This window comes from Phanerochaete carnosa (assembly GCF_000300595.1).
Source record: "Phanerochaete carnosa HHB-10118-sp unplaced genomic scaffold PHACAscaffold_1, whole genome shotgun sequence".
NCBI lineage: Eukaryota > Fungi > Basidiomycota > Agaricomycetes > Polyporales > Phanerochaetaceae > Phanerochaete > Phanerochaete carnosa.
The window spans coordinates 3,088,180-3,101,014 of record NW_006767628.1 but is presented as its reverse complement, the minus strand read 5'-3'; the positions used below and the strand labels follow the sequence as shown (position 1 = coordinate 3,101,014).

Below are 12,835 nucleotides of genomic sequence, written 5' to 3'. Positions count from 1 at the left end.
GGCGTATAGGTGAAATTGCGGCGCTCGACTGGAGTGAGCTCGAGGGCAGACTAGAACGCTGCAAGTTGCAGCCCACAAAGCCAAAAGAACTTCCATACGTTCAGGCGCTTACTTGACGTGTGACACAGGCGCCCAAGGAAAGGCTTCGCCTCAAACTTCAGTTGATCAAGCCTCAAGGCCTCAAGGTCGAAGAGCGGCCCAAGTAGATGAGTGGTGAGGTATGTGTCTGATTGTACATAATAATCTACGAGTGGTCCATCTAGTTACATCAATGGTCATGCACACTAGCGGGCCAAGCCTCTGCCGCAGCACCAATGCCTTGCAGATACTTTAGCTTGACAGTAGCGTTCTTGACGGTACCCCAGTCCTTTACGATCACCGCAGCCGAGAGTTCGGGCACAAGCTCATCGATCTTCTCTGTAGGTGTAGCGATATTAGCTGCGTAGCTTCCGTGGGCCAAACGTCGTACCTTGGTTTTCCTCGCGGATCCTTTCGACGTCCTCGCGGCTCTCTGCGCTTTCTAATTCCTCCCGAGCTTCCATAACCTCCATGATCAGCTCGGGATCATTAAGGCTCTCAGACTCGCCGATATGTATATCCTCTAGTTGCAAGATATATTCTGCCCTTGTATAAGGGTTGAGCAGCGTGCTGTACGCTTTATTAACAGCACTCGAAAGCTCTACCGCGACTTCTTGCGCGTCCTACATATACATTAAGGTAGCTGTGAGTATAAATTTTGAAGTGTGAGATCCCAGCACGCACTTTTCCTTTTGCTGACCATTTGTCGGGATGTATATTGCGTTGAAGCTCTCGAAACCGATGCTTCAAGTCCATGGGATCGACGTCAAAGCGGTTTGGGCTGTGAGATAAGCCCATGATGTCAAAATATGTTGTCGACTTGGATGGACGTGAGATGAAGAAGCATTTCGGACATGCCGGCAAAGAGGTGGGCAAGGGAGCTGAGCAAGACGGGCACTGGCTCGTAGAGGACGAGACGGAAGCACTTAGATGTCTGGTAGGGGAGAGTGTCCTTAAAGTGCTTGAGACACTCTGCCTGGGGATCGTATAGAGTGTCCGGGCACGATTGTGGAGGACATTCGGCCTGAGCCTCGCGGTCGGGGTCAAGCGCAACATGGGGGTCAATATTCAATATCCGGAACGTGACGTCACATCACTTCTTCTCCAGACGCGGCAACCCTACACTAGGGTCGAGACACACTTGCCATGCCCGACACAGAGCAGCTGCAGCCAGGCGCGTCCACCGATGTTGTGCCGCCGCCCTTGCATGTACAGGCAGACAACTTGACAGAGGCAGAGCTTGCGCAAATACGTACACCATCGAAACGTTCGTTCTTCAAGCTACCGACATACTCAAGAAGCTCGGACGGCTCGCAGAATGGACGTCCCACAGAGAGTGTGTCCACGTCCGAGGAGGAGCCACGTCCTTCACTTGACCCGGAAGCAGAAGACATGCCTTTCATCAGGGTCGAGGACAATGTCGTCTACGCAGACGAACTCATGGAAAACTACGATAAGGACGTTTACAGATGGGCTGTTATTTACGAGAATCAACGAGGGTAAGGTGGCTTCAGCTGATGATATTACTATTGATATTTATTGTTCAAGCGCATGCCCTAGATTCACTCTTTTTTCCACCGCGTATTATTCACGTCTGCCCCTGCTCCCTATCGACCCTCCGGCGTTCACTCTACCATCCACTTCCAGGATAGTCCGCGGCAAATCACCCTCACTTAGACTGTCTACATACCCCCTTCCCGACGGCTCCTGGCGCTGGGTCTCGCGGAAGTGGATGGTCGACATGCGCGGTGATGGCCAGACCCAGTACGACGGCTTCGAGTACAACTGGCTCTTCCGTAAACACCACTGGCGTGCGCAGACGGGATTTATGAGTGCCGGTGGCTGGGTGCGACGGCGACGCTGGGTACGGCTGATGGTCCGGCCTGCTCTCAGCAAGCAGCCCACCGGCGACACTGTCAGTGAGGCTACAACCGGTCTCCTCGCAGCCATTCTACCTCACCCGGAGACGGGGACGACTCGCCCGCCGTCTGTCATAGTAACAGCAGAGGACGAGGACGAGGACGAGAAGTCTTGGAAGGAGGATGTGGTATGGAAGGGAAACGTCGAAGAGGACTGGCAACGCTGTCGACGTGCTCTCATGAGGTTGGACAGAGACGGGAGGAAGCTAGAGCTGTGGCAGAGATGGATGCACGACTCGAGGCTGGACGTGGCGCACGACGAGGTCGAAACCTCGGCGCTACGCAAGCAGTGGACGGAAGATGAACACCCGCTACCTTCGCAACATGTCCGCGAGGGAACGGCCACCGTCGACGAGAAGCTTGCGGGTGATACGGGAGTGATTATAGAACCCGCGGCTCGAGAACACATTGCTCGAGTCCTGCAGGTCCATGTGAGTTGCATCGTGCTGGAACGAGAACGCGTCCTGACGGATGTATTGCAGGGTCAAGATATCCTACACCTTTTTGTCTATCCAGACTCCCGTGCACAGTTCATAGAACTGGTGACGCGGGCTAACCTACTTGCAGACATAAGTGGTGGGCTTGAAGGACTATCGACGCTGTCTTTACTTGATTTCTGGAGTTCTTCTCAGAGTCTACAGAATCTGATAGGCGAAGGGTCGTCCGTATGAATTTCGCACTCTGGATGTTCGAATACCACTAGCACAGCTGCCATATACGGCTATTACCACGAGAAATGCATGTGATTGAATCGCACCGCGCGAAACAGCCGCGGTCGATGCACACTCGCGATCGCATTGACAACCGCCAGCTCGCAAGGTTTGTCGGACAGAGCGTACGGAGGGCCTTCCAGAAGTCCGCCCTCCGAGTCGCAGACCAGGGGTCGACAGGGCCCACACATGGCCAGCACAAGCTCGTTGCGGTGGTGGTCTCACTACGTAGCAGAGCAGCTTCACACCTTTTCAGATGACCATCCTTTACAGATTGCCCTCAGGACCTACTCTCTGGCCTTATCCCTATCGCTAAGCCCAGTCCTCGCAGGCTTCCTAGCAAAGCCACGGCGAAGTGGTGCGGCACAGCTTCTGCGTGCCCTTCGGCGCGAGCTGGGCTTCACTGGCTTCGCGTCTGCATTCACAGTGGCCATTGCAGGTGGGGCAGCCCTCAGGTCCCTGCTGGCTTACTTGGAGAAAGAGCAGCAAGGCATATTGCCATTGAGAGCCAAAACGTTTCTGTCTCGTCTCAAGGATGTACACAAGACGTTCTCTGCCAACGCTCTCTCGGCGTACATTGCCATCGCGCTGCTCCAGCATCGACGCTCTCGGCCTTCCACACCATCTACGCACAGATCCTCCGGCATCACCCCAATACAACGATCCTCACCAACGATTGATTTGACATTGCTCGTCCTGGTGAGAGCCTTGGACTCCGTGGTCCGCTCGGTATTATTCTCGCATTCCACTACGCAAGATGTCCTCTCCAGCGGGGAGCTCAAGAGAGCTGAAAATCGTAGGAGGACTCTCTCTGCGCGGCTAGACGCCATGGTATTCTGGGCTTCTAGTGCGAGGTATATCTCCGACGTTACAGTAACAATATTACTACCATGCTAATGTGGCGTAAACACAGGATCATGTGGTGCTTTTTCTACGAACCCCAAAGGTAGGATCCGTCTTTTTCCATGTATGCTGTCCCCACACTAAAAGTTGCACCCAAGACTGCCGCGGTCTTACAACACGTGGATTATGACCTTAGCCAACATAGATCCACGCATCCTCGGAGCCCTACGCGCAATACGAGAAGGCAGATGGTCGTATGTCCGCAGAATTGCTGTTCCATCGGATTTGTTATCGTCTCTATCACGAGACTTGGGGTATCCAGAGTCGTGGGGTAGCGTGACACGCTTGCCAGCTTTTGGGGGCCCTGCGGCGAATGGAGCTTGGAAGACGCTAGCAGTATCGAACAGGCCAAACCTTGGTGGTATACCCTGTGAGCTCGTGCATGGTGGCATCGGAGGCGGAAGTTGCGCCGCCAGCGCCGCCTTGCGGAGCGGAAAAGCTTTCGCCGAAGCAATGCTTATTTACCTGCCGGTAAGGAGATTGAACATCCACAGCTGACGCTCTCTCTCACTGCTATTCTGCACAGGTACATGTTCTCCCCATTCTCCTCTACCGCCCGCGCAAGCTCACCCGGGTACACAATATCATGAATACCCTTCTCTCCGTCACCCGGAGCGCGACATTCCTCTCTAGCTTCGTCTCGTCCATCTGGGTCGCGGTGTGCCTCACCCGCACGCTGCTACTGGCCCGCCTCTTCCCGTGGATCTCGCACGACTTCTGGGATGGGCCCCACGGGTGCGCATTCCTCGGCACCCTCGTGTGTGGCGGCAGTATTTGGATCGAGCAGGGAAGACGGAGAGGCGAGATGGCGCTGTACGTCCTCCCCAAGGCCATCAGAGCGTGCTTGCCCGAAGCTTTCTTGAGGTCAGGACTACGGGTACAGCTCTTGGAGAGGTTCGTATCCGCACCTTTATTGAGTGAACGCCCTAACTCTTTGCGCTAGACTCGTATTTGTCGCCTCCTTAGCTACACTGCTCACGAAGTTCGTCCACGACACTTCCTCGCTCCGGGGGCTTCCTCGCTGGGCACTCACATTCGTAATGAATGGATCGAACGCAGGCTTTTGGAAGAAGAAAAGGCAGGATACAAGCGACTCTCCGCCGCCGCGTACACCGTATACCATCTAGACACCTATATCATACATTGGCTTGCTTCACACATCCCCAGAATTCTGCTTTAACCTTTCCAGAGACACAGTTGATGGTCATAGAACGAGCAGCTTGCAATGAGACTATCCCCTCGTGCCGGCGCATAACACCAGTCTGCGCCGTAGGCCATTGACTCGTGCTCGTCGAAGCGACGGACGACATCGCCTCCACCGATTACACTATGAAAGTCGTCGCCGCCACCGCTCATAGAGAAGCGCACGACTTTGCAGCCGTCGTGCATGGAGGCAACGAGCAAGTCGTCCTTCCGCTCTGGCGAAGGGTGCCACTTGACTCTCCAGGCTCCGCCGCCGACGTTGATCGTCATGAGAGGAACTAGCGGTTTGCGGGTGTCGAAAAGCTGCACTGTGTCGTTGTAGCTTGGGGAGAACGGAGTGAGGAGCATGCTTGAAAGATTTATTACGATGGTTTTACCTGCCGACTGATATGAGGTGTTCCACATAGGGATGACTCTGTATCGTGGTGACCCCTGCATCGAAGCTGTAAATGAGTTAACTATAAAGCCATGGAGAATTGTAAACCGAAGTGCAGCGTACCGCTTGTTGGTGAATGTTGGGAGGTCAAAGCTCTGTCGGACGTCCCAGCCCTTCATCGTGAGGTCATCTCCGCCTATAAAACGCTGTCAGGCCTCAGGGCAACCCACATATACGCATGAAACAAGACAAACCCGAGTATATGATGTTTGTGTCCCAGTAGTTCCAGGCTGCTATCCACGGCTCATGGTCATGTGCATGCCATGATTCCACTACAGATAGTCTGGCACCATCGGTAGGCTTCAATAGAACGAGGGATCCGTTGGAGAGCGATACAACGAGGTCTCCGTAGGTGCTGTGTGAAGCCATAGTGAGAGCTGAGAGGGAATGAATTAAGCATGTCGGGTACCTTGTGGGACCTCTTCTGTTTGACCAGTCGAGAGACAGACAAAGCACATCGGAAGTTGTGCACTCAACGCGTTCAAGCCTATGAAGAGTTTTCTAGATTCACAGTTAGCATGGATAAATATGCGATCTCATCATACTTACTTGTTGTAAATCCAATTCACAGAGGGTTAGGCCACCCTCTGAGTCGGCTATGCCCAGCAAAGGAGGCACGTCTGGCATTCTGTGGCACCTGCAAAGAATGGATATTTGACGCGTCTCGCGCTCATTTGCGAAGAGCATACCACTTCATGTCAAGGATGGCAGGTAACGAAACACAGTCTATCTCTGAGCTACGCTGGCTACAACTTAGTCCGTGAGACCTTTCATATTTGGGTGGAGCCGTACATGTCGTTTTGATCGTCCACAGCGAAAAGCATGCACTTTCCTCGTCGGACCTGAGGTGCGCGCGAAGCACCCCCCGCCTCGTCCGCATCCCCGGTAACCTCGTTCTGCTCTAGCTTGTACGTCCCGCACACAAACAGGTTCGCTGCAGCTGGATGAGGACAAAATTCTGTGGAATCTGCGGGCCAGACGGTGTCGAAGGTGGCGCTAGACATGACGGCAGATGGAACGCGGTAGGCGCCGTTCCCCACGTTCCTTGAGCGTGGCGGTCACGACTCACCACCACTGCGCAGTTCCCAACATTCGCTTCGACAGCACCCCGAACTTGCTGCTCACCGCGCACGACGTCGTAGAACAACAACCATGGCCGACTTCATTCAGGCCCTCGACCCGTCGAAGCTCGTTCTCCTTGGCACGGTGCGCGCGGCCCATCTGAAGCGTGATACACACGCCGCGTATGCTCACTAGCCGGCACGTCACAGGTCCTCTCGTTCACGACGAGCGCGTTCGTCGCGCCGGTGTACAACCTGCCCATCTTCCTCTTCGGCCACATCGCGCAGGAGAGCTCAGAAGCGATCCAGTCCCTGCAGCTCGTACGTGTCAAACCCCCCGTCACTCACCCTGCGCGACTGCGCTGACACGTCCCCGCCGCAGTTCACCGGACTCGTCGCCGCGTCGGGCATCTACGACATCGTCTGGCTCGCTCGCAACGAACAGCACTGGCTCATGCGCATCGTTACCATCCTGATCCTGATACTCAAGGTGCGCGTCACTGCCGTGCGCCCTGCGAAGCCGCCGCCCGCACTGACCGCACCCCGCACAGGTCCCCACCGCCTTCGCCTTCGCGTCCTCTCTGCGTCAACGTGGCGCGCAGTTCTCTGGTCTCGGTGTTCGCGGCAACGATCTGTCGGGTGCCACAGGTGAAGGTCCCTACCTCTCCTATTCTAGCATCAACTAACGATTACTCTTCCAGTGTGGTCCATGCCCGGAGGCTTCACCTCTGGCGGCAGTGGCGGCGGTTATCAGTCCTTGGACGATCCCGAGCCCACGCCGACGCCAAGAGCAGCTGCCCCTCCCCAAAAGCCAACTGCCCCTCCTTCAGCAAACCAGCAGGCCGCGCCAGGTGCCTACCAATCCGTATAAACGAAAGTCGTGGAGCCCGCGCTGTCTTCTGACAAGGCAAATTACTAGTGTACTAGATACTTTATACATCCATGCAGGTACTGTGCCCGACAACAGTCAACGACGAGAGCGACGACAAGCGGTAATCAGAAGAAGAGCGATAGCACTAATCAGTCGTAGCGGACAACCTCTGCGGGATCGTCGTCCTGCACCCAGATGCACCCGCTTTCTTTTTCGGGGCCCTTGCACGCCTCCCATTCGTCCGACAGCTCGAACTGCGTCCCCTCCACCCACCGGCGCCACGCCTCCCAGTACGCCTTCTCGATGTTGCGCGTCCAGCGGGCCGTGTCGAAGAGCGGCATCCTGTCACGATTCAGAAAGAGGTTCCGGCGGAGTCTGATGAGCTCGCCCTGCCCCCGCAGGACGGTTGTGCCTCCTGGCTCTGTTTCCGGGACGTATGAGATGCTGTTGGCGAGCGCCACCGCGCGGTTTTCGTATGCCTCCAGGCTGTCGACGACCATCTCGTCGCCGAAGCCCGTGGCGTTGGCCATGCTCGCCGCCACGCGGGAGCACATCTTGTGAGGGTGTTTCGGGAACGTGATGAGCGGTGTGCCAGGCCAGAGAATGCTACGAGAAGAGAGGGGCGTGAGCTACACCAGAGACGCACCATTGAAGTGATTGCGCTTACTCTCCCGCGATGGTATGAGCGTTGCACTGGCCAAATGTGAGGACGTGGAGCTAAACACCGAGGAGAACTGTATACACACCTCCATAGTATCTAGGAACAAGTCTGCCACCCGGCCGCGATGAACATGAACGTGCTTTCGTGCGACGTCCGTGAACTTTACGCGTGAGGCCACTTCGTTACCAGCCCACATCTGAGCCTGGCGCAGCAGGTGCTCTTCTCCTTGAGCGGGAAACCGTAGCAGCCACAGGATGCTGTTCGGCACCCTCACGAGGATCCGCAGCCACGCGGCAAAAACACCCTATCCAATCGCATTTAGCCCCCAGATATGATTACAGTTTAAAGCGTGACTCACCGGATCGATCTAGAGAGCGCGGTACAGTTACCGCAAAAGGACGATGGCCTGGCAGACTCAGCACGTTGACTCACCTTGTACAGCTGCAACGGCCGGGTCAGCTATAGTTCCCCACAAAAAAGCATCTCGAATCACACCTACCTGGTTGAAATTGGCAAAGATGACCACTGTGCTGGGGGGACGTAGGATCAACAGCCGTCGAGGGCGAGGAGGGTCGTCCACTTACTGCGGGAGGTCGGGGAAAATCGTCTGCCGCATCTCCTGCCGCCGCAGCTCCTCGTTCCGCCAGAGGGTATCGGCAGGCGTCTGCAGCCGCTCTTCGAGCGACAAGTTCTCGTCGGTCCTGAACGACTGTTTGTGGTCCGTGACCATGAACGTATGCTGCGCGTGGCGTCAGACCCGCTGCGCATCCCGCAGACTCGGTCGGCTACGCACCGGCATGTAGATGAACTTCTCCGAGCTGCGCCAGACGCGGAAGAGAAGCATCAGGTCAGAACTGCGCAACTGCGCACAAACCACTCTGCAGACTCACTACACCCATTCTGCGTGCGGATCCTCGGGGTCAGGGTCTGCGTCCAGGTTGAGCAGGAGGTCGTCGTGCCTGGCGCCCTCCTTCTTCGTCTTCCGCCATACCTCGGCCGCGCACAGCTCCTTTGGCGCAGAGATGGGGTCGCACACCAGGTAGTCGCACCAGCCTGCCAACGAACTCAGTCAGGACCAACGCGTGCAGCAGCTCAAAGGTCCACACACACACCTGCACCGAGCGTCCCAGCGTAGCCGATAAGTTGTATCTGCACAGGGGCACGGCCGCGCAGCGAACACGTCGTTCCTCGCGCCCTTCGTGTACCCACCCAGGTTGATCACTGCGAGAGACCCGTCAAAATTTTTCCTGTTGAATCCTGTGCGAAAAAGGGGGCACTGACAGACGTGGATCCTGTGGTCCGTGACGTGCTTGACGATCTGCTCGCTCGACCACGTCGACGCGTCGACGAACACCTCGACAGTACCGGAAATCTTGGGCCGGTAGGACGTCCCGTCCCACGGGCTCGACGTGTACATGAACACCCTGAACCGCGAGCGGTCGTGCAGGCCGAACACGGACTGCATGAGGTGCGACAGCGGGTGGTTGCTGAGCACGACGAGGTCAGGACGGCTGCACCAGCAAGAACATCGGGAGAGGCAAAAGACGCACTTGACGTCGTTCGAGACATATCCGATATTCAGCACGCCGTCCTTTGGCGGCGGCGGCGGCGGATAGACGTGCGGGGGCAGCCAAGGCTGTGAAAGCGCGGCGAACGAGATGCGCAGAGCATTCCGATGTGGTATAAGCCGGATCATACGCGCAGACAGTGGGTAAACAAACTGCGAATAGCGGCCTGAGCAAGCGCCACGCGGCCGAAGGGCACCGAACTCACCGTGTTGAAAGGCAACAAGGACGGCACAACAGGCGGCGACATCGTGCGCGGCAACAAGGGCCGCACAAACTCGTCTTTGTGGGCCAGCGGGTCGAGCGTACCCTCCTGGTCCGCCCTGAGCGCCTTGCCGTAGAGCCTGACGTACCACTGCCGCTGGAGCCGCGGCTGCAGCCAGTTGAGGACGCGGATGAGGAAGCCGCCCTCGTTGACGTGCCGCTCCATTCTGTCGAGGGGCTTGTAGAACTGGTTGATCCTCGTCACCCAGGTCGCGCGTTCGTGCTCGCGCAGCGCCCGGCCGAACGCGGCCTCGACGGCGCGCAGCCACTCGCCGAGCCCCCACATGGTGCTCATCGCGTGCACGTTCTCGTCGTAGGCCAGACGCAGCTGTCGCTCGCACATGTCGACTATCTTGTGCATGAGCCCGGGGCGCGGGACGTGCGCGGCGGACGTCGGCGCCAGGAGGTGGCCCTGGTCGTCCACGCCGTACTCATCCGTGAAGCAGCTGCGCCCCCGCCAGTCGCAGACGGAGGCCATGGAGTTCATGAGACCGCACACAGCTTCAGGCAGGTCAGGATTGATCTCCACTGCACGACGATAGTATTCCAGCGCCTCCCATCCGCGACCCTGCCCCGTCGTCAGACGATGAGTTGAAAGCGGAAAAGGCATGCATTCGTACCACGTCCTTGATCGCATTGCCCATGTTGGCTAGTGCAACATCAAAGTCGGGCTTGACGGCGATTGCCTTGGCGTACAGTCTAAAAAATCATGTCGTGAGGTTCTGTACATAGTCACATGCATTTAGTTTTTCTTTGCTCACTGTATCGCCTCTTCAAGGTTGCCCTGGTCTTTGAACAGTGAACCAAGGTTGGTTAGGAGGTGAGGATTGTTCGGATCCATCTGCAGCCCTGTGGTATAATATACGCGTGCCAATACCGACCCTGTGAGGACCGGAGCGTCCCCCAGCGAGCCAACGTGCGGAATGGTAGCGGACATGCTCGACAGCACGATGCCCATGTTGTTGTAGGTGGACGGCGACGGGAATAACGACAGAGCTAGGTAGTAGAGCATGATCGAAAGCGAATGGTTGACGTTCAAGGCAGCACTGAAGCCGGGGAGAGACACTTTGTTAGAGGCAAGATCCTGGTATCGCTTGGCGAGTGCCAGCAGTATCGTACCGGTCATCACGTTTGCCTCCTGACGGACAGCGTCCGAGGCTGGCTTCGGGCGGCCATCTTCATCTGTCTCGGTGCAGATCGCAGGAAGAGCTCCGGAGGACACAGGAAATAACAGGGCAGGTAGATGGGAAACTTGCTCGGGCAGCAAGAGGAGGAATGGTAATGCACTGCCCCCCAGTCGCAGGATGGCCGCGAGAATACGATCGCCCGAGGCCCTAACGGCGTCAAGGAGGTTGATTCCGGATGTCAGGAGAGCAGAACTAGTGATGTCTCTGGGGAGATACACACTCTGTGATAGTTCGGGCGGAAGGACGTTGCTGGGGGGTAGCTGGAGGATGTACGTGGCAAGAAAGCCCGCCAAGATGAGCTCCCGAGCTGTGTAACCTCCGCCAGATGTGAACGCCGCAGGAGGTGATATCATGAGCTCCAAGGATTGGAAATACGCAGAAACAACCGCCATAGAATCCGGTGAGCTCATCCCCTGGATTGTTGCGCTTGTCAGAAGGAGCTTTTGAAGTCTGGGCAAGTCATGTGGAGGGACAGGCAGGATGAGACGACCGTCGCTGGTGATAATTTTGCGCTGGACAAACACGCAGGCATCCAGAGCTCGAGCGTATAGCATAGAGCTCTGACTGTTGCCTCGAGCACTCTGGGCATGTGTGAAAAGCAAACCTAGAATATTCTCCTGGTGATGAGAGTGAGAAAGTGGTTCGCGCGCGTCATCTTTCCTGACGTACAGTCGCGTCCCAGTAGGTGGGACAGGCCTGGATGGCTTTCCACCACCATTCATAGGCCTGGTCATTGCGACCGAGAGCCTTCAAGGTCACTCCGATATTATTCATCGCTTCGACCTAAGTGAGGGTACGATATGTCAATCGGGTGACCGTTTAGACTTTTAGGATGGGGCCACTTTACAGAGGCGGGGTCGATACGTAGCATTTCCTGGCTGGTGCTGAGACTCATATTATAGTCACCGAGGGAGTGATATGTGCAGGCCAAGAGGAGCAGGATGCGAATATCTCCAGGATGTAGCGAGCACAGCGTGGTGAGAAGAGGTAGCAGTCGAAGTCTGTAGATTTGCTCTGGTGAGGTCGGTGCAGGGGTGGCGATGACGAGAGGTATCGCTGTGAGGCCTAGATGGGGAAGCTGAGCGCTGCGGTAGAGTTGATAGGCATAGGACAAGAGAGCATCTCGACTGAGGGTGCTAGCGAATGAAATGGGAACCTGTCGCGTAGGCGACGGATGGGTCTCTAGTGCTTGAGACGTCAGACCATGGCCATCTTGGGCGACCACGGTATCGAGCACGAGTCCTATCGTGTCGCCTGAATGCATTCAGTACAGATATACTAGTGAAAGAGACTGATTACTGACCAGCAGGATGCGGCGCGGAGGGGTTATGGTCGGAAGGCGGCCAAAGGTGAGTAGCGAGGACTTGCTCATCGAGGGCGCGTAACGGTGGACCGACTCCGGCAGTGAAGGTAGAAGAGGGTGGGCGGTGGTCGGTAGCGGCGGGCGATGTAGACGGGACTCTTCCGTCGGACATGGCTTCACATGAGGACGCGGAGAGGAGGAGAGAGGCGAGGGAAAGAGGATGTGGGGGATATTGTCGGCAAGTGACCGCGCACGGAATTTGTCGAGCAGTGTGAGCGAGGGCATGATCGACGGCGAGTAACGTCGAGCATGCGTCAATGATGACGTACTTGGCCGCTGACGCCACTTTGACGCTCCGCAGCCCGCCGATGGCTCACCCTCCGACGCTGGGAGACATACGTCGTTCGCTGCGTCAGCCCGAGGCTCGAGCTTGGCTCGAGCGGGCTCAGCTGGCGGTCAGCGCCAGCGGACGGGGCCACCGGCGCCCGAGTGGGGCCGAGTGATTGCATTGTCCCTCGACGAAAACACAGCCCGATCCGGAAGCTGTCGTGGTTTGTCGAACGCCTCGAGGCACACACACACACTACAAATTCCTTTCAGGCCCGGCCGCGTCTATGTCGACTCTCCTCGATCAAGTCCGCGCCAAGGTCTCTGTCGATGTCGATTCCATGGAC

At 56.8% G+C, this 12,835-nt stretch overlaps 5 protein-coding genes across 5 annotated transcripts; 3 read left to right on the top strand and 2 right to left on the bottom strand.

The window, feature by feature from the left end:
- Window positions 1–292: 292 nt before the first annotated feature.
- PHACADRAFT_51528 (uncharacterized protein) lies at window positions 293–990 on the bottom strand (the record flags this gene model as incomplete). Its single annotated transcript, XM_007389560.1, has 3 exons — window positions 293–417; window positions 470–701; window positions 763–990. Coding segments are annotated over 3 exons (585 nt in total), but the record flags the coding sequence as incomplete, so codon positions are not given.
- Window positions 991–1,505: 515 nt separating this feature from the next.
- On the top strand, window positions 1,506–2,689 carry PHACADRAFT_247370 (uncharacterized protein). Its single transcript, XM_007390417.1, has 3 exons — window positions 1,506–1,577; window positions 1,639–2,428; window positions 2,480–2,689. Exons 1-3 carry the CDS (start codon window positions 1,519–1,521, stop codon window positions 2,666–2,668), a joined length of 1,038 nt encoding a protein of 345 aa, XP_007390479.1. The 5' UTR covers window positions 1,506–1,518; the 3' UTR covers window positions 2,669–2,689.
- A 98-nt stretch (window positions 2,690–2,787) lies between these two features.
- Window positions 2,788–5,397, top strand: PHACADRAFT_134164 (uncharacterized protein). Its single transcript, XM_007390416.1, has 5 exons — window positions 2,788–3,561; window positions 3,621–3,653; window positions 3,709–4,081; window positions 4,137–4,504; window positions 4,554–5,397. Exons 1-5 carry the CDS (start codon window positions 2,897–2,899, stop codon window positions 4,735–4,737), a joined length of 1,623 nt encoding a protein of 540 aa, XP_007390478.1. The 5' UTR covers window positions 2,788–2,896; the 3' UTR covers window positions 4,738–5,397.
- A 1,004-nt stretch (window positions 5,398–6,401) lies between these two features.
- Window positions 6,402–6,996, top strand: PHACADRAFT_84510 (uncharacterized protein; the record flags this gene model as incomplete). Its single annotated transcript, XM_007390415.1, has 4 exons — window positions 6,402–6,455; window positions 6,521–6,631; window positions 6,693–6,800; window positions 6,862–6,996. The coding sequence occupies 4 exons, from the start codon at window positions 6,402–6,404 to the stop codon at window positions 6,994–6,996; spliced, it is 408 nt and encodes a 135-aa protein (XP_007390477.1).
- PHACADRAFT_204191 (glycosyltransferase family 41 protein) lies at window positions 6,990–12,333 on the bottom strand (the record flags this gene model as incomplete). Its single annotated transcript, XM_007390414.1, has 18 exons — window positions 6,990–7,787; window positions 7,849–7,874; window positions 7,928–8,146; window positions 8,201–8,209; window positions 8,275–8,283; window positions 8,342–8,372; window positions 8,427–8,581; window positions 8,636–8,660; window positions 8,733–8,895; window positions 8,953–9,063; window positions 9,124–9,329; window positions 9,393–9,562; window positions 9,616–10,239; window positions 10,292–10,370; window positions 10,433–11,475; window positions 11,528–11,641; window positions 11,706–12,112; window positions 12,162–12,333. 18 exons carry the CDS (start codon window positions 12,331–12,333, stop codon window positions 7,331–7,333), a joined length of 4,020 nt encoding a protein of 1,339 aa, XP_007390476.1. The 3' UTR covers window positions 6,990–7,330.
- Window positions 12,334–12,835: the final 502 nt, after the last annotated feature.